This window comes from Schistocerca gregaria, chromosome 2 (assembly GCF_023897955.1).
Source record: "Schistocerca gregaria isolate iqSchGreg1 chromosome 2, iqSchGreg1.2, whole genome shotgun sequence".
Taxonomy (NCBI): domain Eukaryota; kingdom Metazoa; phylum Arthropoda; class Insecta; order Orthoptera; family Acrididae; genus Schistocerca; species Schistocerca gregaria.
In genome coordinates, this window is record NC_064921.1 from 944817617 (window position 1) to 944840716 (window position 23100).

At 39.3% G+C, this 23100-nt stretch overlaps 1 protein-coding gene across 2 annotated transcripts in view; it reads left to right on the forward strand.

The window, feature by feature from the left end:
- LOC126335398 (regulatory-associated protein of mTOR) overlaps nt 1–23100 on the forward strand; it is a 275566-nt gene that overhangs the window by 201546 nt on the left and 50920 nt on the right. For both annotated transcript variants that reach the window (XM_049998641.1, XM_049998642.1), the window contains one exon: nt 19763–19917. In XM_049998641.1, the coding sequence (XP_049854598.1) occupies nt 19763–19917 (155 nt within the window). The remainder of the gene's footprint in view (nt 1–19762; nt 19918–23100) is intronic.

The following is a 23100-nucleotide window of genomic DNA, read 5'->3' on the forward strand; positions in this document are numbered from 1 at the left end:
AGTCCACGATATGCACAATACAGTCTGTATGATTCAGGCTAGATACTGTACATGCGTAGCATTCACATCACTTGCCTGTCTGCACGTTGTAGTTCTGTTTAATGTCCTGAATATCAGTTCAGAATGAGAAGCAGTGCAACATGTTTGTTTATTAGTTTCTTTGTCCATGGTACACACTGAAATCAAATCATCGATCACTAATAAAACTGTTTTTTAACATTCGCCAAGAAAACAGCACACTTCCACTCAAGATGCACAACAGTCCTCTCCCTTTCTCACTCTACAGATTCTTTGTTGGTGTTCCTTTATCAACTTATAGACATATTTCTACAGCTCAACACATCTTGCTTTCCGTTATGCCGAGTACAGTGGTGGAATCAAATTATGCTATAAATCGAATTAAAATTTGTGAGAGTCTGTAATTTTCAATTGATTGCATAGATTAGTAATAAGAGATAGACTGAGGAATTACAGCACCTTAAAACAAAGTAACAAGCATAAATCCCACAACAATTGTAGCTAGAGGTATGGACGCATAGAAATGGAAACTTTGTATACAAGGAGTTGAGAAAGGAAAAGCATGCAATAAGAGCAAGAAAGTGAACTTTGGGGTTCTATGCAAAATGCCAACTATATAATATTTTGTTGTATAACAATGTAGGGTAGATGTATTTTCTTCTTTCATAGACTTATCTTGTTATTTGTGCTACTGGTGAAATAATTTCAGAGCAATAGGTTATTCATGTGTTTCTTCGTGGTAATGGAAATTTGTATTCGGTTTTGTGTGTGCTCCCATGATGACTACAATCTTTTAAGTTATGTTGAAATACATGAATGCAAAGGGTGCACAACATATTCCATTCCTGATACAAGGCGACAGCCAGATTTGCAAATAAAATACATGTTTATTCAGTAGGTGACCTGTTTTAGTTTAATACCCATTTTCAAATTACCCAAGGCTTGCAAAGTTAAACATATGTCCAAAATAACATCAAAAATTCTGAAATATAGGTGTTAACATATTCTATTTTATTTTGGATGTCCATTTAACTTGGTAACCTTTGGTTGGTCCAAAAATGAGTATTAATCCAAAACCAGTCATCTACTAAATAAACATTTATTTTATTTGCGGCTCTCGATGTCTTTTGCATCATAATTCAACAACAGTTAATGTTACACCATTAGTTGCTTCAAATGGATTTGAAATTTTTATTTTTCTGGTGTTTTATGTTTGTACATTTATTAATGTGTTATTTAAAGTTATGTTTCAGACAAATTTAGAACAAAAATCAACTTCTAATTAATTAACACTGATTGTTCTGTAAAACACCCTCTGCCTTGAATGACCTTTCAAACTTCAAAAAATAAAGTTTTACACATTTGTATTTCAAAACCAAACTTACACTCTCTCTACACTTCAGTTCATTTCCATTGCTGGATCCCAAGAACACTATGGAAAAAACACTCCACTCATCACATTCACTATTTTTGCTGGTGCCATTCTTGCTTTATATAGTTTCTCAAGGGCAAATTTCTTCATTGATTTCATTATAATCCACCTAGAATAGCAGACGATACTGGCTACTTCAAATAGACCTTTGTACACATAAAAAAACATTGTTATCTCATTATTTATTTGTTGTTTTTTCATACATCTTTACTAATACCAGATCCCTCACATCTATATCAACACCTTTTATTTTATCACCACATCCTTTCCTCTGCTCTGACAATTTCTTTTCTATCAGTTCTCTCTCTCTCCCTTCTTTTTCTCATCCCTACTCAGCCCATTCCTAGGATGGAGAGGGAGTTTCCTGTCCACAAAACTTATAGGTCTCTCACCTTTCATAATGTAATATTTTATCATGAACTACACTATTCATTACTTTCTCAGTGTTCTCTTCCACATTTTTCCAAGCACTATGGTTGTTGCTGCATTATATGCAGCGTAGTTTGCCAATTTTTCTCATGTAATAGTCAACAGGATTTCCTGCCTAATGTTAAGTTGAAATATATATCACTGTTACTCCCTCACCGGTAAGATTTTCTTTACATCTTTTTCCGTTCTTGAAAAGTATGGCTTTTTCACAAAATAGTCATTTTATAGCTTATTCAAGATTGCTTTGCCAGGTACCTTTCACTGAGGGTAGGTCATCATAAATTCAGATAATACCTCCAACACTACAAAAATATAGGCAAAACTTCCTTTTGTTTTTGCCAAAGGGCACAAAAATCCCCAGATAACAATTCCATTAAATCATTTTGTTTAATGCTGTGTGTAGGAAGTCTGCACATTTGGTTGCTAACTTTGACTCTTGGCATTTATCACATTTCAATATAGTTATTCACCCTGTCTGCCATGTTGTCAAAAACTACATACTTTCTTCATTTCTGTACACACGTTTAAGCTCCTAAATATCCAAAACTCAAAAGAAAGTGATTAATTACTTCGTCTATGTAGTCAGTGGGCCAACACACCTTCTGGTCTTTCAAACTTTAATTGCTTTGCCTAAACAGTGCTCCACCATATACCCTGTAATATTTAGGCAATTTATTGTTACTGTCCTCCTTAACCAAGACCCTTTTGATCATCTTCCATTTCTCATCCTTGTTCTGATGTCCTATTAGGTTTTTGTACATACTTCCAGTTTTCTTCTCTCCCTGAACTACCTGTATATAGAACAGTTTTAAAAGTTCCTCGCCTATATCATGTCGTACTTCATTACCCTCATCTGCCGTGTGTGTATGATGATTGGGGGGAGGGGGAGGGGGGGCGGCATCAGTGTGAACTACTTCATGTAATATGTCCTGTTCAATATCACTCCATGTACAGTCGTTATAACTTAATTTTGGATTTATATATTTTTCTGATTTCTTTTGGACTGAACAAAAAGATGCCAACCCTTTGTCTTTGCCAATTATGAAAACATAAATGTCCTCCCCAATGCTTACAGCTGTTTCACTGTTCACAGAATTTGTTGTAGTCATCTCCTCAGATATTTCAGAAAATGTTCCTTTAACCTCCATATCTCCTTCCTCCAAAAAATTATGTGAAATAAATTTACCCCATGTATGTTCTCTTCTTCCTCTTATCTACTACTATAGGGTGTCCTTTAGTTCCATTTTTTCCCGGGAGAGTAACCTTTTTTTTTTTTCCCAACATTCTCGAAAGTTTTATTGGGGATGCTCGAATGTCCCACTATTTTATGATTCAGCTTGGCTAAAGTATTTTATGCTAGCAATTTACTGGACAAGTATACACACTAGGAAGCACCATTTGTACAATGTGCTTCTACAATTTTTATTTCTTTACTGTTAGTTTTTTGCACTGTTGGTAGTACTGATTCATGTTAAATTGTTCTTTCGATAGATTTAGATAAGGGTGGGCCACTGTGCCCAACTTCATGCAGACTGGGTGTGCAGGCTGCATGCAGGCCATGGCTTGGCCTGACTCGGCTTTGCTTGTGCCTTCCGGTACTATTCGGTGCAGCGCAACATTTAATTTAATATTGCAGTGTGGCATTTTTTGGTTGGCACAACTCCCTACACTTCAGAATTATTGTGGTGTCAGCACTGTTTACCCTTTGCTACTTGTTCAAGGCATGAATGACATTCACATGTCCAGTTGCTGTTTGTACAAAAGGAGGCAGTCTAGTGACGTATTGTCACAAGCCTTTAAAAATGAATGGAAAGGACAGAAGAGAGAAACAACTTTTCTCAGTATCTATTATACAGTCATATAAGTGACGTGTACTGCAGATTTGCTATGAAATTATATTGCAATACCACGCAGAAAGTATTTAAAGATTTAAAGAGCAAAAAATTCAACAGTCAACAGATGGGATTTGTTGTTTAGTACATCAAGATGCATTTTGTGTTAAATTTACAGGCATGTAGCATGTGACGAAATTGTTGGTATGAATAATAAAATTTTTGAAGTTACACACATTATTCCACTGTCAGATGCAACAGTTTTTGATGGAACTGAACAAAGAGTATGGATGCTTTATATATTACTGCAAAATATATTGGTTAAGATAGGAGCATGCCTTGAACAATTTTTGATTTAAAAATCACTGTTGTTGAATTTATGAAGGAAAAAGGAGAGCAGAAACAAGAAAAAACTAGAACATACAAAAAGGATTGTGAACTTATATTGTAAGGGAGCCCCCCCCCCCCCCCCCCCCCTCCCCCCAGTCCCTCCGTACCACAGACCTTGCCGTTGGGGAGGAACCATAACAGAGTGGTATCTCATCGGAGGCCAGACAAGCATGTGGTTTCTGAAGAGGGGCAGCAGCCTTTACAGTAGTTGCAGGAGCAACAGTTTGGATGATTGACTGATCTAGCCTTGTAACACCAACCAAAACGGCCTTGCTGTACTGGTACTGCGAACGACTGAAAGCAAGGGGAAACTACGGCCGTAATTTTTCCCCGAGGACTTGCAGCTTTACTGTATGGTTAAATGATGATGGCATCCTCTTGGGTAAAATATTCCGGAGGTAAAATAGTCCCCCATTCGGATCTCCGGGCGGGGACTACTCAGGAGGACGTCGTTATCAGGAGAAAGAAAACTGGCGTTCAACAGATCAGCGCGTGGAATGTCAGATCCCTTAATCGGGCAGGTAGGTTAAAAAATTTAAAAAGGGAAATTGATAAGTTAATGTTAGATATAGTGCGAATTATTGAAGTTTGGTGGCAGCAGGAACAAGACTTCTGATCAGGTGAATACAGGATTAAACATACAAAATCAAATAGGGCTAATGGAGGAGTAGGTTAAATAATGAATAAAAAAATAGGAGTGCGGATAAGCTACTACAAACAGCATAGTGAATGCCTTATTGTGGCCAAGATAGACACGAAGCCCACGCCTACTACAGTAGTACAAGTTCATATACCAACTAGCTCTGCAGATGACAAAGAAACTGAAAAATGTATGATGAGATAAAAGAAATTATTCAGATACTGGAGGGAGTGTAGTCATGTATGGAAGTGAAAAGTGGGCGATAAATAGTTTAGACAAGAAGAGAATAGAAGCTTTCGAAATGTGGTGCTACAGAAAAATGCTGAAGATTAGATGGGTAGATCACATAACTAATGAGGAAAGTATTGAATAGAATTGGGGAGAAGAGGATCTTGTGGCACAACTTGACTAGAAGAAAGGATCGGTTGGTAGGACATTGTCCGAGACATCGAGGGATCACCAATTTAGTATTGGAGGGCAGTGTGGAGGGTAAAAATCGTGGAGGGAGACCAAGAGAAGAATACACTAAGCAGATTCAGAAGGATGTAGATTGCAGTAGGTACTGGGAGATGATGAAGCTTGCACAGGATAGAGTAGCATGGAGAGCTGCATCAAACCAGTCTCAGGACTGAAGACCACAACAACAACAACAACAACAGTGAAGGGAGACGAAAATTTAAGTCATGGGTAACTGGAATTCGATAGTAGGAAAAGGAAGAGAAGGAAACGTAGTAGGTGAGTATGGATTGGGGGTAAGAAATGAAAGAGGAAGCCGCCTGGTAGAATTTTGCACAGAGCATAACTTAATAATAGCTAACAGTTGGTTCAAGAATCATAAAAGAAGGATGTATACATGGAAGAAACATGTAAATACTGACAGGTTTCAGACAGATTATATAATGGTAAGACAGAGATTTAGGAATCAGGTTTTAAATTGTAAGACATTTCCAGGGGTGGATGTGGACTATGACCACAATCTATTGGTTATGAACTGAAGATTAAAACTGAAGAAACTGCTAAAAGGTGGCAATTCAAGGAGATGGGACCTGGATAAACTGACTAAACCAGAGGTTGTACAGAGTTTCAGGTAGAGCATAAGGGAACAATTGACAAGAATGGGAGAAAGAAATACAGTAGAAGAAGAATGGGTAGCTTTGAGGGATGAAGTAGTGAAGGCAGCAGAGGATCAAATACATAAAAAGACGAGGGCTAGTAGAAATCCTTGGGTAACGGAAGAAATATTGAATTTAATTGATGAAAGGAGAAAATATAAAAATGCAGTAAATGAAACAGGCAAAAAGGAATACAAACGTCTCAAAAATGAGATCGACAGGAAGTGCATAATGGCCAAGCAGGGATGGCTAGAGGACAAAGTAAGGATGTAGAGGCTTATCTCACTAGGGGTACAATAGATACTGCCTAGAGCAAAATTACAGAGACCTTTGGAGAAAAGTGAACCACTTGTATGAATATCAAGAGCTCAGATGGAAACCCAGTTCTAAGCAAAGAAGGGAAAGCAGAAAGGTGGAAGGGGTAACTAGAGGATCTATACAAGGGTGATGTACTTGAGGGCAATATTATGGAAATGGAAGAGGATGTAGATGAAGATGAAAGGGGAGATATGGTACTGCATGAAGAGTTTGACAGTGCACTGAAAGACCTAAGTCAAAACAAGGCCCCAGGAGTAGACAACATGCCATTAGAACTATTGACGGCCTTGGAAGAACCAGTCCTAACAAAACTCTACCATCTGGTGAGCAAAATGTATGAAACAGGCGAAATACCCTCAGACTTCAGGACGAATATAATAATTACAATCCCGAAGAAAGCAGGTGTTGACAGATGTGAAAATTTCCGATCTATTAGTTTAATAAGTCACAGCTGCAAAATACTATTGTGAATTCTTTACAGACGAATGGAAAAACTGGTAGAAGCTGACCTCGGGGAAGATCAGTTCGTATTCCATAGAAATGTTGGAACACGTGAGGCAATACTGACCCTATGGCTTATCTTAGAAGCTAGATTATGAAAAGGCATTTGTAGAGTTAGAGAAAACTTCTGAAAATTTTGACTGGAATACTCTCTTTCAAATTCTGAAGGTGGCAGGGGTAAAATACAGATAGCGAAAGGCTGTTTACAATTTGTACAGAAACCAGATGGCAGTTATATGAGTCAAGGGGTATGAAAGGGAAGCAGTGGTTGGGAAGGGAGTGAGATAGGGTTGTAGCCCATCCCCGATATTATTCAATCTGTATATTGAGCAAGCAGTAAAGGAAACAAAAGAAAAGTTCGGAGTAGGTATTAAAATTCATGGAGAGAAATAAAAACTTTGAGGGTCGCCGATGACATTGTAATTCTGTCAGAGACAGCAAAGGACTTGGAAGAGCAGCTGAATGGAATGGACAGTGTCTTGAAAGGAGGGTATAAGATGAACATCAACAAAAGCAAAACGAGTATAATGGAATGTAGTCGAATTATGTCGGGTGATGCTGAGGGAATTAGATTAGGAAATGAGACACTTAAAGTAGTAAATGAGTTTTGCTATTTGGGGAGCAAAATAACTGACAGTGGTCGAAGTAGAGAGGATATAAAATGTAGATTGGCAATGGTGAGGACATCGTTTCTGAAGAAGAGAAATTTGTCAACATCAAGTATAGATTTAAGTGTCAGGAAGTCGTTTCTGAAAGTATTTGTATGGGGTGTAGCCTTGTATGGAAGTGAACCATGGACGATAAATAGTTTGGACAAGAAGAGAATAGAAGCTTTCGAAATGTGGTGCTACCAAAGAATGCTGAAGGTTAGATGGGTAGATCTTATAACTAATGAGGAGGTATTGAATAGGATTGGGGAGAAGAGAAGTTTGTGGCACAACTTGACCAGAAGAAGGGATCGGTTGGTAGGACATGTTCTGAGGCATCAAGGGATCACCAATTTAGTATTGGAGGGCAGCGTGGAGGGTAAAAATCATAGAGGGAGACCAAGAGTGAGTACACTAAGCAGGTTCAGAAGGATGTAGGTTGCAGTAGGTACTGGGAGATGAAGAAGCTTGCACAGGATAGAGTAGCGTGGAGAGCTGCATCAAACCAGTCTCAGGACTGAAGATCACAACAGCAACAACAACAAGTTATATATCTCTTCAGCACACTAAAAATAATTAAATTTTCAGTATTATTTGATTTGTTGTTAGTTTATGTTACGTACTTGTGAAATGCGAAATATAAAACCAAGTCATAAGCAGTGTACTGCATTGCCATTTTTATATGTGATGCATTCACAGTCCCCCACCCCTTTTCCCTCTTCTTGTGGTGAGACAGCATGCCATGGTGGTAGGGGAAATGTTCAGCAAGGCTTGCAGTATGACACTTGTGCCAGGGCACGGCTCCTGAGCGAAATTCTTGGTTGCACCTCATTTAGATCGGAAGAATCTTTGTTTTCGTCATATTAAGCAGTCTGAAGACACTTTGTGGATAAGTGACAATTTTTTAGATCCATGCTGTCATTGTTTCATCATGCTAAATCAAAAAATTAATTTCAACACCAATCCACAAAGAGGTTTTTGTTTTATCAGTGGTAGTGGAGAAACTGTTGAATGTATGTGTGTTTTCCTTAGTGAACTTTTTATGGTCAGATAAAAAAAATGAATGTTGAAACAGCGAATGCTTTGCCCATTGTCAAACACATTTTAATGGGGCTTCAAGTGCTCACTTGAATGTCGAAAGAAAATGCACTTCTTGACGAAGTACGAAAAAGTGAAAAGTACGACAACAGTGCAGGAGAATAATTGCAAAAAGCCATTTGGGATTGTTTGAGTGCATGATCTAAAGGCAACTTGTATGACCACTAAATTTTGTCAATATAATTTGTTTATTTTCCCTTAATTGTTCAAGATTTTTTCTTAACTTTTTAAAATGCCCCATTTTTAATAAAAATAAAATGGACGTAGCATTTTACTATCTATCTGTACTGGACCAGACTGGGTGCAATGCCTGTACCAGGCAAAGGGTACAAGTCCACAAAGTGCAGAACTGGATAGAGATGGTGGGTGTTAGAAAGTGTAGAGCCATTGGCAGCTCAAATGAACAGGATTAAAAGATTTTTTGTAATTTGCAAAACTATCATTGTGGCATCGCTGCTTGATGACCATGTCCCTCTCAGCTAGGATTTCGTCAGTGAGCAGTTGTTGTTGTCAGCCTTCCCTCAGCTGCATCAGTGTGCCCAGCATTGCTGATTCCAGTGTTAACAAACACAGCATGTGCAGTCTACTTCCCACTTTATAGTTGTCTGCCTGAGGAGCCAGTAATGATGCAGACAGGAGGAGGCAGGAACTCTTCAATTGGTGTGTGTAACCATCCCTGTAAGTTGTGGCATGCCTTCAGGTACATAGTAGAGCAGCCAGCTGCACTACCCAAGGCCCAAGCTGCTGCCCTCCAGGGCAGGCATTTGATGGCTACTGTGTAATACTGGAGGAGGCCCACCAGTTTTGTGCACTAAGTCAAAGAAGGCGGACTTAATATTTGAAGATAGGCCATTGGTGGCTGGTACTCTTAGTGACTGCAAGCTGTTCTCTGTTGATCTGGTGCCCAGCATAGCCATCTTATCCTGGTGGGTACTACTAAACTGCTCCTGCTCCTGCTAAAATGGAAAGTCATGTATACTCAATTGTAAGCCACTTGTTGTGCATATGTGCTGTTTTCCAACACACTCTCAAAACAACAGTCACATATGGGTGTGGTAAGATATTGCCATTGTGGACACTGACTCATAATTTAGCAGATTCACAAGTACTGCAGATGTACACCTAGCCTTGATGAAGCAAGTGCCGTACTGGCAGCTGTTGCAGTGATGTTACAATTGTCTTTGTGCTTATGCTGTTGCTACTGTTTTCTGTCACAGCACCCAAAATTTATTGATGACCCCCAATTTTCATGGTTCCTTTTAAACTGCAAATAAACCTACCTCCTCCTCATCATAAGTTGCCAAACCTTTGTCTTTGTCAGTGACGAAGTCTTTTAACATCTTTCCCAACTCCTACATCTATTTCACTGTTAATCGAATTTGTGGTAGTCACCACCTCAGCAATTTCAAAAAATGTTCCTTCTCCCCCTTATCTCCTCCCTCCAAACCATTATGTGAAAGAAATGTATCCCCATTGTATATTTCCTTCTTCCTCTTCGCTACTACTATCATCTCTGATATCTTCCTCATCACTATCACTTTCATTTTGCAGCACATTCTTTTCCTGCTTCTCATCTACTTACTGGATCTTAAATTTATTGATTCTGTCGTGCATCTGGAAAACATTTTGATGTATCTCGCCACTGATTCTACATTACTTCTATAACTAACATCAGGTACATTCTCTTTACACACCAGTTTTTGGCTTTCACATGTTACGTCACCAGAGTTGGTATTGCTACTATAAAGTCCTAAGTTTAATGTTTCATCATGGCATAGGACAGAGTTCGAACTCCCCCTCCCCTCCCCTCCCCTCCAATATGGGACCTCGCTGTTGGGGGTGTTTGTTTCCCTTTGGGACTCACCCATTGTGTAATGACCTCTAGTGTTACCCCTACACTTCATCCAAGCTTTTCTTTCTCTACCTCTCACATTTATTTGGCTCACTGTGTTTGTCCAATCTCTGTTCTTGTGGTACCACACAGAATATTGTCTTCGTGAAGCAAACAATTTGTTTGCCACCTACCTACATGTCTTACTGTTCAGAAAGTCTTTAATATTATTATTACGTCCTATCAGTCCACATCTCTTATTAGGAAGTGACTTCACTATTGGTAGCATATAGTATCCATTTAATTCCATGGGCTACCCAAATGTTTTAATTTACTGATCCAACTTTCACAGGACTCTCTCTCATTCTCCCTATGTCTCCTGTCTTACCATGGAGCCTTCTTAAAAGCTTCTATAATATGACTTTGTTTTTCTTTAGACGAGCACTCACCCAGAAATGCTGATATGAAATCTTCAAAAGACTTATATTTCTCCAGGGCATCTGCTCCTCAATCAAGACTTTTCCCTTTAAGCAAGCACTTGGCCTTCAAGTTTGACATTCCCTACCCAATCTGCAGTAAATTGACTCCTCAAGCTATTTATAAAAGAAACTGCATGTGCATCTCCATTGGGATAAAAAACTACATTATAAATGGTATAAATACTAGCTTTCCTTTTCTGCAGCACCACTGGTGGTACTGTAAATTTATTTATTTTTAACTTTCCTTTCTAAATTTCCTACCCTGTTCTTAATCCCAGGAGTGATCTCTTTAATTCCTTCTATTTCTAGCGTATTGTTTTTGTTATAATCCTGTAAAATCTGTTTGCAGTAGTCCTTAATTTCAGTCTTCATTCTTTACAGTTGATATCTTGGGCTTGAATGTCTTTATCCAAGCATTCTGCCCTTCCCTTTATGGCATCCTCAGATTTCTTTTGTTTTTATTTACTTTTAATTATGCCTCTTTAAACAGATGATTAACTTCATCTTTGAATTTCTCAAAATCTCTTCAAGTTTGCTCATATTTTCTGCCTAGCTTGTTTCTCTCTTAATCCATCTCATTTTTAGATTCATCTACCTTCCATTTTCTTCTGCTCTCATTCCATTTTCTTCTGCTCTCATTCCATTTTCTTCTGCTCTCATTCCATTTTCTTCTGCTCTCATTCCATTTTCTGCTTCTCTTTTAATATCTGGTTCTAATTTAATGATTGATCCTACTCCTATACTCTCCATAACATATTATGCGACTTTCTTGCCACTTTTCTGTGTTTGGAAGGTAGCTATCCATTTGTCTTTCCTTATCATTTTGTTCATGGAAGAACAACAAAAGAAAGCAAAATGAAGTACACCAGTTGCTAAATTTCAAAATTCAACCTGGAAAGTGCCATATTTCACCCAGATAGCATTAAAACAACAGTGTCCTGTCACAACACTGTAACTTATGTGATGAAACAGGACCCCCTTTAATATTATTCTAACTAGAAATGACAGTGTTCAATCAACAAAATTGTAGGAACCCTGAGATGTCTCGCCCACTATCACTTCTGAAGCATATTTAACTTTTCCCAGGTTTAATTGAATATTATGTCACCACAGATTGAAATAACTAGCACTATTTAACACACACACACACACACACACACACACACACACACACACACACCTGTTATTTGTGGCTGGCTGCTGCCTCCAAGCTTAATAATGGACACTGCACGATTCATGTATTTTCCCAATTTACGGCATTAATTTGCATGAGATTAAGCCCAAAAACAAGGCTATGTGCAAATGCATAAAATAACACTAGCAAACAAAACAAATATACATGCATAGGCAATAAAAGTGAATAATAAAAATAAAGACTGTGTGCTTTAGTACCACTAATAATAATACATATTTGCAATAATGAAGATGGTATCTGAAGATAATGGCCTTTCAATAAAAAATGACACCAATAGTAGAAACTTAGTTAATGAATGGAAATAATTTCAAAGAATGAATTTCTCTCTCTACAGAAGTGTGAGTGCGCTGATATGAAACTTCCTGACAGATTACAACTGTGTACCAGACTGAGAGTTGAATGTGGTGTCTTTCTTCCAGAAGTGCTAGTCCTGCAAGTTCTGTGGGAGAAGTTCTGTGAAGTTTGGAAGGTAGGAAATGAAGTAATGGTGGAAGTAAAGCTGTGAGGACAGGTCACAAATCATGCTGGGGTAGCTGTTCCTAAAGCATTTGCCCACAAAACACGAAGGTCCCGAGTTTGAGTCTTGGTTTGGCACACTGTCCTAATCTGCCAGGAAGTTTTGAACATAATTTCATTTTTATTTCTGACATTTACTGAAAATGTTAATCAAAACTATTTAGATCTTGAAACAATAGAAAATCCAGGATGGAATAATGACAGTATTATGAAAAGGATAGATTGCTACTCACTGTATTGCAGGGATGTTGAGTCACATATAGTCACAAAAAAAGACTGTCAGACAACTTATTTGACTGTCTTTTGTTGTTGTGCTTATCTGCAATTCAACATCTCTACTATAATGGGAATAGGAATCATATTATTGTCATTATTTAGATCTTCAGTTATTTCAAAGCACTAACAATGAGAAACAAAAACAGCTTCAGTACCAAAAGAGTATTGTTACTAAATGCTTTCCAGTAATAGTTTGCATGACAGCTTTTTTAACTTTTGCAAGGCAATCTCCACTTAGCTGGTATTGTCGGTGTGTCATTGTCGTTGTCATTTGCATTATATTGGGTGTGGAGTCTGGTAATTATTGCCATTGTACTTATCCTGTTCATTGTGACCTTCTGTTCGTGGCTCAGCAGGACATCACAGTGTTTGTAGAGTTGTCTTGCTTATCATACCCACTAGTGGTGGGTCTTGAATTTGCTGTTATCCCTTCAACTGCAACTTGGAACATCTCAAAGTAGCACAGTTCACAGTAAGAAACTATATTTATATGTTTATAACTTGATTTATCAATCTGTGGGCCATGTCAAACAATCCGTACTATTCATAATACTTACTGTACACTCTCGGCAGTCATGCAGTGATTGCACCTTGTATGAAGAGTGTGCGCTCAAGTAATGCAACAGATTTTTTTTCTCAGCCAATTTCAGTTGAAAAAATGTGGAATTTGTTTTGTGGGCTATTGTGGAATATTCCCGCTTCAATCCCAGCAGTTTCATGAATTTCCAGTAGGTGGTGGTGTTATATGTAGCCTTCAAAATAGTGTCTGCTATGGATGTGCATTGCAAGCAAAGCTCTGTCATTGAGTGTCTTGGAGAACCAGAGCATTGCAGATATTCATAGGCACCTGCAGAATGCCAACAGAGACCTGGCAGTGATCAAAAGCATGGTGAGTCATTGAGTGAGAGATGTCTGTCATTATCACAACAAGGTTGCACAATCTATCCAATCTCCTGTGTCTTAGCTGGTCACTGCACACAGCTGTGACTCCCGCAAATTTGGAAAATTTGAACATCTCATTCAAGGTGATTGATGGGTCACAACAGATACCTCATAGCACAACGGGACATCCCTGTTGGTAGTCCTGACACAGTCATCCAGCTGTTGGTGAACTCAAAGGTCTGGTCCTTATGGGTTCCTCATTGCCTAACAGAAGAACTTTAAGAACAACAAAGGACTATCTGTGCAGAATTGCTTGCATGTTTTGGGGCTGATCACGACAATTTTTTGTTGAACGTCGTCACAGACAATGAAATGTGGGCTCATCACTTCAACTGGAAACAAAACAGTAATCCACCTCTTCCCCAAAGAAAAAGTTCAAAGCCACACTCTCAGCAGGTAAAGCCACAGTGATGATCTTCCGGGAGTCTGAAGGGATCACTAGTGCAGCAAGACGCTGGCTCTGATGTCGACCAGTAGAAGTGTACCGTAATGGAATACAGGCCCACCCAGAAATGTAGCTCGAGGCCATCACATTGAATGGAGATTATGTTGAAAAATATGGTTTTGTAGCCAAAAGAGTCAGGAATAATATGGTGTATTGGAATCCTGGAACAAAACCAACCTGCTTTCAGCAAACATTTGTGTTGCCTTACTTACTGAACACCACTCATACAATCAAGATCAATGCTATCAATATCAGCTCATGCTGCGATCATACATTGCATATTCAAGATCCCTTTTCTCAATATCAGTTCATGCAAGAAAGTATTTCTAGTTCAGTTTGACAGTCCACAGTATGCACTACACAGGCTGTGTGGTTCACGCTAGATCCTGTAAGTGCATAACATTCACTCTGCTTGGCTGTCTGCTCATTGAATATTAGTTCAGAATTAGAAGCAGTGGAATGTTTCAGATTATTAGTTTCTTTTCCCATGGTACACATGGAAATAAAAACACCAGTTACTGATAAAACAATTTTTTAACATTGACCAAGGACACAGCACCCTTGCACTCAACACGACAATCACCACCCATTCTCACGCTAAAGACTCTTTGCTAATGTTACTTTATCAACCTATTGACATACTTCTACAGCTCAACACATCTTGCTTAGTGTTACACTGAGTACAACAATTTACAGTATAATTTTGAAATAACACATTAATAATTGTGCAAACACACATTAGAAAAATAAAAATAGTGATTTCATTCATAGCAGCTTCCAACATACCAAGAAAAGGAAGCAGAAAACAAAGAAAGAAGAAAGCACAGGAAAAAAGAAAATTTTAAGTCACACAGTAGTGTTGTCTTCACACTAAGGAGGAACCTCTACCATCGTTGTTGTTGTTGTGGTCTTCAGTCCTGAGACTGGGTTGATGGAGCTCTCCAAGCTATTCTATCCTGTGCAAGCTTCTTCATCTCCCAGTACCTACTGCAACCTACATTCTTCTGAATCTGCTTAGTGTAGCCATCTCTTGGTTTCCCTCTACGATTTTTACCTTCCACACTGCCCTCCAACACTAAATTGGTGATCCCTTGATGCCTCAGAACATGTCCTACCAACCGATCCCTTCTCCTAGTTAAGTTTTGCCACAAACTTCTCTTCTCCCCAATCCTATTCAATACCTCCTCGTTAGTTATGTGATCTACCCATCTAATCTTCAGCATTCTTCTGTAGCACCACATTTTGAAAGCTTCTATTCTCTTCTTGTTCAAACTATTTATCGTCCATGTTTCACTTCCATACATGGCTACACTCCATACAAATACTTTCAGAAATGACTTCCTGACACTTAAATCTATGCTCAATGTTAACAAATTTCTTCTTCAGAAACGCTTTCCTTGCCATTGCCAGTCTACATTTTATATCTTCTCTACTACAACCATCATCAGTTATTTTGCTCCCCAAATAGCAAAACTCCTTTACTACTTTAAGTGTCTCATTTCATAATCTAATTCTCTCAGCATCACCCGACTTAATTCGACTACATTCCATTAACCTTGTTTTGCTTTTGTTGATGTTCATCTTATATCTTCCTTTCAAGACACTGTCCATTCCATTCAACTGCTCTCCCAAGTCCTTTGCCGTCTCTGACAGAATTACAATGTCATCAGCGAACCTCAAAGTTTTTATTTCTTCTCCGTGGATTTTAATGCCTACACCAAATTTTTCTATTGTTTCCTTTACTGCTTGCTCAATATACAGATTGAATAACATCGGGGAGAGACTACAATCCTGTCTTACTCCCTTCCCAACCACTGCTTCCCATTCATGCCCCTCGACCTTTATAACTGATATCTAGTTTCTGTACAAATTGTAAATAGCCTTTTGCTCCCTGTATTTTACCCCTGCCACCTTTAGAATTTGAAAGAGAGTATTCCAGTCAACATTGTCAAAAGCTTTCTCTAAGTCTACAAATGCTAGAAACGTAGGTTTCCCTTTCCTTAATCTTTCTTCTAAGTTAAGTCGTACGGTCAGTATTGCCTCACGTGTTCCAGTGTTTCTACGGAATCCAAACTGATCTTCCCCGAGGTCAGCTTCTACTAGTTTTTCCATTCGTCTGTAAATAATGCGTGTTAGTATTTTGCAGCTGTGGCTTATTAAACTGATAGTTCGGTAATTTTCACATCTGTCAACACCTGCTTTCTTTGGGATTGGAATTATTATATTCTTCTTGAAGTCTGAGGGTATTTCACCTGTTTCATACATCTTGCTCACCAGATGGTAGAGTTTTGTCAGGACTGGCTCTCCCAAGGCGATCAGTAGTTCCAATGGAATGTTGTCTACTCCGGGGGCCTTGTTTCGACTCAGGTCTTTCAGTGCTCTGTGAAACTCTTCACGCAGTATCGTATCTCCCATTTCATCTTCATCTACATCCTCTTTCATTTCCATAATATTGTCCTCAAGTACATCGCCCTTGTATAGACTCTCTATATACTCCTTCCACCTTTCTGCTTTCCCTTCTTTGCTTAGAACTGGGTTTCCATCTGACCTCTACCATCCACAGTACCTCTACCATCACCTGTTGAAATTTGACTATGGCTTATCAAAACTATGGTTTATCAGTCTGCAGTGTTGCTGCATGAATTGGTAGATAATTATGACCATCATGCAACTATGTAATTGATGGGTTCAGGGAAAGCCATACTCTGTGTGATGTGGGACCTCGGTGACTCCATGTGACTGCTGCCTGAGAGAACAGTCACATTGTTCACTCATCTGTGTTGGATCGTACAGCCATATCACAGACCTTGACTCAGGAAATGGACACAATTAGTATGACAATGTCTGGAGTGCCACAGACAGCACGGTAATTGATGTTGCTGCTTCTTTTGATGTGGCAGCAGTGAGAGGCACGCTGGCAGTCGTGTATCCAATATGACACAGGACACCGGACACAGGAGTATCACCTCCTGTTTTTTTTGTTTTTAGGCAAGTCTTGGTTCAGGATAAAGCATCACTGAAGACACATCTGTGTGTGGAGGCTGTGAGGGAAAGAAATGTTGCCTGCTTGCATTTGCCATTGTTATAGAGACTGGAATGTTTCCTTGGTCTTTATTGCCTAATGGGAAAACAGTCTAATGCTCAATCTGCACTTCTGTATCTTGCCAGGTTTTGTGCTTCTCTTTCTTTTTTCTCATGGTTGCTGTACGATATTAATGCTGCAAGGGTCGTGCTATTCAGTGCCCTTGTACTGCGACACAGCTTGCTCTCCCCCACCCCGCCCCCACCCCCACGCCTCCCCACATGACTGACTTTGATCTGTTGCGTCAGAGATGCTGAAAGAGGCTTTTCTTGTTCCAGTGGAATAACATGCTCAGAGAAGTTGAACTCAATGTATTTCCTGTAATATATAACTCTATCTCCTCTTAAAGAAATGACTACACGTGCCTTATATTCTAGCCAGGTATTGTCATGCATCCAATTCACATGAGACACTGAACAGTAGTACAGTAAAAACAGAACATCAGTGCTGTGATGGTTTCTTTGGTATCATGGAGATCACATGCACTCCATGCCTTTCATTCAGAGCCCCAAGGAGCAAATGACTCCACCCAGCAGGTAAAAGCGCCAGTCAGTGGCCTGCTTCACCAATAGCACAGGATTGGCACAATTCCGAGCTGCACAAGCCGTCGAAAAACCTCCTTAAAGTGAGGTGCTTCCTGCTTATTGCCTTAACCCACAAACGTCTCTCATTGACCAATGGATGTCAAGCATGTGGAACATCTCATTCTATGCATCACATGTTACACCTCAAGACTCAACACCCGGTGTGTTGGTATGGGGTGCCATCGGGTACATAACACGATTACTTCTAGTTCACGTAGCTGGTTGTTCGGACAGGAGCCTTTACATTTCTTATGTGCTAAGACACATGGCTGTGCACTACCTTCGAGGTCTCTGTGACATTATCATTCAACAAGATATTACATACATATTGCCCTTGCTGTTCTGATTCACCTCACCAGAGTGTGTTCATTTGTTTCCCTGACCAGCATCTCATCCAGATCTCACACCCTTTAAGAACATATAACCATAGCTTGTGGACAGACTGGCACATCGTCGTGTGCCAGACACTACGACTGATAAATGCTGGCATAGAGTTGAGCAGCATGAAAAGAATAAGCCCAATCTTCCATCCAAGCACCATTCGTATCAGTGCCCAGCTGGATGATAGCTGTTGTTGCTGCAAGAGGTGGCAGCTTTGTGTGGTAAATTTTGTAACTTTAGACTCCCAAATCAGCTTCATGTTTAATCACACCAGGTGTTGAGTCTTGAGGTGTAACATGTGATTCATAGAATGAGATGTTCCACATGCTTGATATCCATTGGTCAATGAGAGATGTTTGTGGGTTAAGGCAGTAAGCAGGAAGCACCTCTATTTAAGGAGGTTTTTTGACGGTTTGTGCAGATCGGTATTGTACCGATGTATGTGCATAAAATTAAAATTTCATTATTTACTGTCCTTCCTGATGTTGCAGGTGTAATGGCCAGAAGTGTATTCCAGAAATAATCTTTCTTTCTACAAGAGACTATTGTTAGCAGACAGACTAGAATTGAGCTTGCCAGGATTCATGCTCAGACCTAGGGCCTTGCCAGTTGCAGACATGTACCTCTGCTTACTCCAGAACAACTTCAACAAACCTTGCGAGATTAGCATTTTGTGTCAAGAAGTTTCAGAAAAGTACATAGTCCACTGCAGCATAGAATATTAATTCTCGAAACAATCCCAAGGTGTAGTTAGGCTGTTCTCCACCATATCCTTTCCAATATGAGTGCTGGGAACCTGAAAAATCTTCTCACAGGAAGTTCATAAACACCCTTGCTTTTTGTGTACAGTGGCTCCATCCTGTTGCAACCACACTGCCGAATCAGCACAATGTCTCTACATAACACCCAGAAGTTTCCGTTCCTACTCCTGCCTGCACCAGCTACCCAGTCAACTGTGCACCAGTGAAACCAAGACTAGCAACAAGTGAAATAACAACACATTTAATAAAGAGAGAATTATTAACTGCGCAATGGAAAAAGTCCTGGTTCTGTTCTTGGCATGGCAAATGAAAGCAAGCGTCATCACTTTTTTTGAGAAGTCAAAGTAATAATATATAAAATAGTTTTATAGACAATGCCAGATGATTTGAATCAGTTAGCTTAATCAAGTTCCTGACTATTTCATCATGTTATAAGTTTAAGTTCAAATGTAATCTTCCTATTACACTGCGATCTGAAATATCCAGTTGTATGCCGAAGTGTTTAGAGACTGCACAGTTGGCCTTCTCATTGTTTTCAACTTTATTTCATGTGTATTTTCCAATTGGCTGATGAGAAGGCTTTATTTATAAATGTGAACCTGTCCTTTCGAAAGTTTAAATTTGCAGCAAGGTGGTTTCTTTTCCTCCCTTTTTGCCAGAAGAGAGAATGTTAGCTTCTGAAATCTAGTTTTATGTTACTCTTTTTGTGCATCCCTTTGCTGTTGCTGGAGGAGTAGGAATATTTTTATGTGCATTGAATTATTTTAAAAACATTGAAACAATGCTATGTGTAAAAAGATTTTTTACAAAGTGTTATAGTTAAGGATTGTTTCTGAAAGCACTGAATTTACAGATATCAGAAGAAGCAGATGACAACGCAAGGGGTCGCAGGCCATTAGTAAAAACGCAATTTGTAGAATGGAGTTCCAAGTACTTTGCACAGTCTGCAACACATGGCCAAGATGACAATGATGTAGAAAGTGATTTACACTATGAGCGAGAATGGAGGTATACTATCATGAATTAAATTCAACTTCAGTTATTATTACATTAATTATTAAAATTATCCTCACTTAACAAATATGAAGTAAATGTAATGGTACACATTTTATGATAGTGTAGATGCCATGTTTTCAATGTTAATATTATATAGAATACATATGAGTAAGAGGATGAGGTGACGTGTGACTGCTGTTGCTATCTCTCTCTCTCTCTCTCTCTCTCTCTCTCTCTCTCTCTCTCTCTCTCTCTCTCACACACACACACACACACACACACACACACACACACACACACACACACACACAAAAGTATTATTCATTTGTTGTTGGTTGAAAGCAATAGAAAGGAAAATGCAAAGTCCACAGTAATGAACCTTTACAAAAAGTGTTAAATGTTTACTTCTGTTTTTCAGAAATGAACATTCACATGTCACATGCATTTGCTGTGGTCTTTTGAATCGGCTGTTATTAAGAAGTAGAAAATCATGTTTAATGAGCTCTGTGGAGATGGATTGTGAGTTGCACTTAGGTATCTCGGTCAGTTGAGCACTTGCCCACAGAATGAGCAAATGTCCCACGTTTGAGACCCAGTCTAGCATACAGTTTTAATCCACCAGAAAGTTGTAGGTGAATTTTGGGCTCACAGAAGGAAACAGTCAGGATAGTATCCTCTGGCATGTAGCTTTCATTTGTGCCAGAGGCAAATATTTATGATTGTACTCTTTGATATATTGAACAGTGTATTCTGCTGAGTGATAACAAGAGGAAAAGTGATAAAAAATACCTGGCTCCAAAATGGCTCTTCATGTAATGGTGTGTATCAAATCCATAACAGAATAAGAGCAGATGGGTAGGTGAGCATCCATGGCCTATACTTCATAAAGAACTTTGACAAATATGTGACATGAGACAGGAGATTGGATTACATTGTGGGAACATGGAGGGTAGGGTGGGGTTGGGGTTGAGGTTGGGGGAGGGGGGGCTAGAACAGAGCTGAAACAGATTGTTGTGTCAGAGTAGAATGTTTTCAGAGTTTATTGTTTAGTTGAGTTGTAACCTAATGTAAAATTTGATTTTGAGAAGATTTCTTGCAATTTTTACTATCATCTCAGGCCTGTGTTGTGTTGAGTAACAAGGGAAGCATGTTCTGTGTGGCTTAGTTAACAGTGTTCTGATGGTGAGAGGGTAGACATACAAGAGCATATTCTGTGAGAGATTTTTAGTGAATGAGAGAGACATTTTTCCAGTTTCTAAAGTCCTTCTGTATCCTCCAACACATTATACTGTATTAAGTATGCATGTACATCACCACGAGCTTCTATTCATAATTGCCATTGGTGTTGAGAAGAGACAGTAAGTGCTATTAAAATGGCTGGTGAGTTCTAATGAGTACAGAGATTTTTTTGAAGTCATTTGACACAGGATCCCGCATGTAGAAGTTTTACTTAACACAGAGAAAAACAACATGAAATCAATATGGGAGTTACAGAGGCTTTCAGCAAGTGACAGTATATCGTTCGTCTGTGTATCCATATCCTAAAGATGTCAATTGTAAATGTGAATTCTGTAAGTGATTTCAAATCCTGAGAAGGACTGATGACTTCCTGTGCATGGTTACTCACAAACAAGGTATCAGAGACATATTTTCTGTTTGTAATCCTACATGGTATCATCTGTTTATACATTTATTGATCAGGGGTTTCTGCACATTTCTATCACATGATTTTACTCATCTAATTGCCTCCAATTTGAAGTTGTAAAAATAAGTTGATAAATGACTCTTTGCTGGAAGTATATAATTGTTTATTGAACAGAAGATCTGCGAAAAAAGTAGTAATACACAGGCCAGTTACATTTATGTGGCTGCCTACCAAAAGCCTGAATAACCACCTTTTGCAGTGCAGGTGTGCTAGGAGAGAGTGAATGAGGTTCTGGAAGGTATCAATAGGGATGTAGAGCCACGCCAGCTCTAGTGCCATACCCAGCTGTGCTAGATTTCTCAGTTGAGGATCCATGACATGAACAGCCCAATGGAGTTGGTCTCACAGTTCCTCGATTGGTTTTAAATACTGGGAGTTTGCTGGGCAGGGGACAATGGTAAACTCATCTTAGCACTCTTCGAACCACACACGTAGACTGCGAGCAGTGTAAGATATTGCATTCTCCTGCTGGTAGATGGCATCATGCCGAGGAAAAAGAAACCACGTTTGGGGATGGACATGGTCCCCACGGACAGCTGTATACTTCTGTTGGTCTATTGCACCTTTCAGAATGATGAGATCACCCAGAGAACGCCACGAGAACATTTCCCAGACTATAATGCTCCCTCCTTCAGCAAGGTGGTTGTTGCAAGTTGTTTGCATTTAGATGTTTCACACCATCCACACTGATGGCCACCTGTCATCTGAAAAGGGCACCTGTTGCCACTCAGTGGGCATCTAGTTGCAGTGCTGGGGTGGAAATTTCAGCTTTAGTCACTGATGGACAGCAGTCAGTATGGGTGCCTGAACCAAGTACCTGCTGGGGAGTGGGAGGGGAGGGGGGAGGCATATGCAGCAGTGTTCACTGAATGGTCATGCAGGAGGCGCTGTTGGTAACCCCTTACTTCATCTGAGTGGTCAGTTGCTTAACACTCACATGTCCATTCACCTGTGCACATGTCTGCAGCTGTTGTTGACCCTTGTAATCTATAGTTGCGTCAACATCAGTTTTGGATTGTGCCATTTTGCCATGAACACTATTCTTTAACATTAGCAGCATGCGAACATTTTAACAACTTAACTGTTTTGGAAATCGTTTCAACCTTGATCCAAATACCAGTGATCATGCACTTTTGGATGTCAGATAAATTGCTCCATTTCTGCACTATGGCAATAACTGCACTGTTTTCCTTGTATCCCCAACATGATTTATATACTCTACATTGTTAGTGCTACCAACTGCCATCTGTGAGTTGGCATTGCCATCGGACATAGGCGGTGTTGACATTTATGTAACTGGACCATGTAGAGTGACACAGGTTGAAATACTATCTGAAGAAAGTCGAAAATTTGACATATGTGCTTCTGTGGCACTCTATGTAAATGTGATGCGTCCATTAGTTTCTATGTATTGCTGAAATCAATGTCCTCTGATATTACACTTCCCACTGTAAAATAGACATGTAGAAATGGAAGCACACCAGTTTGTG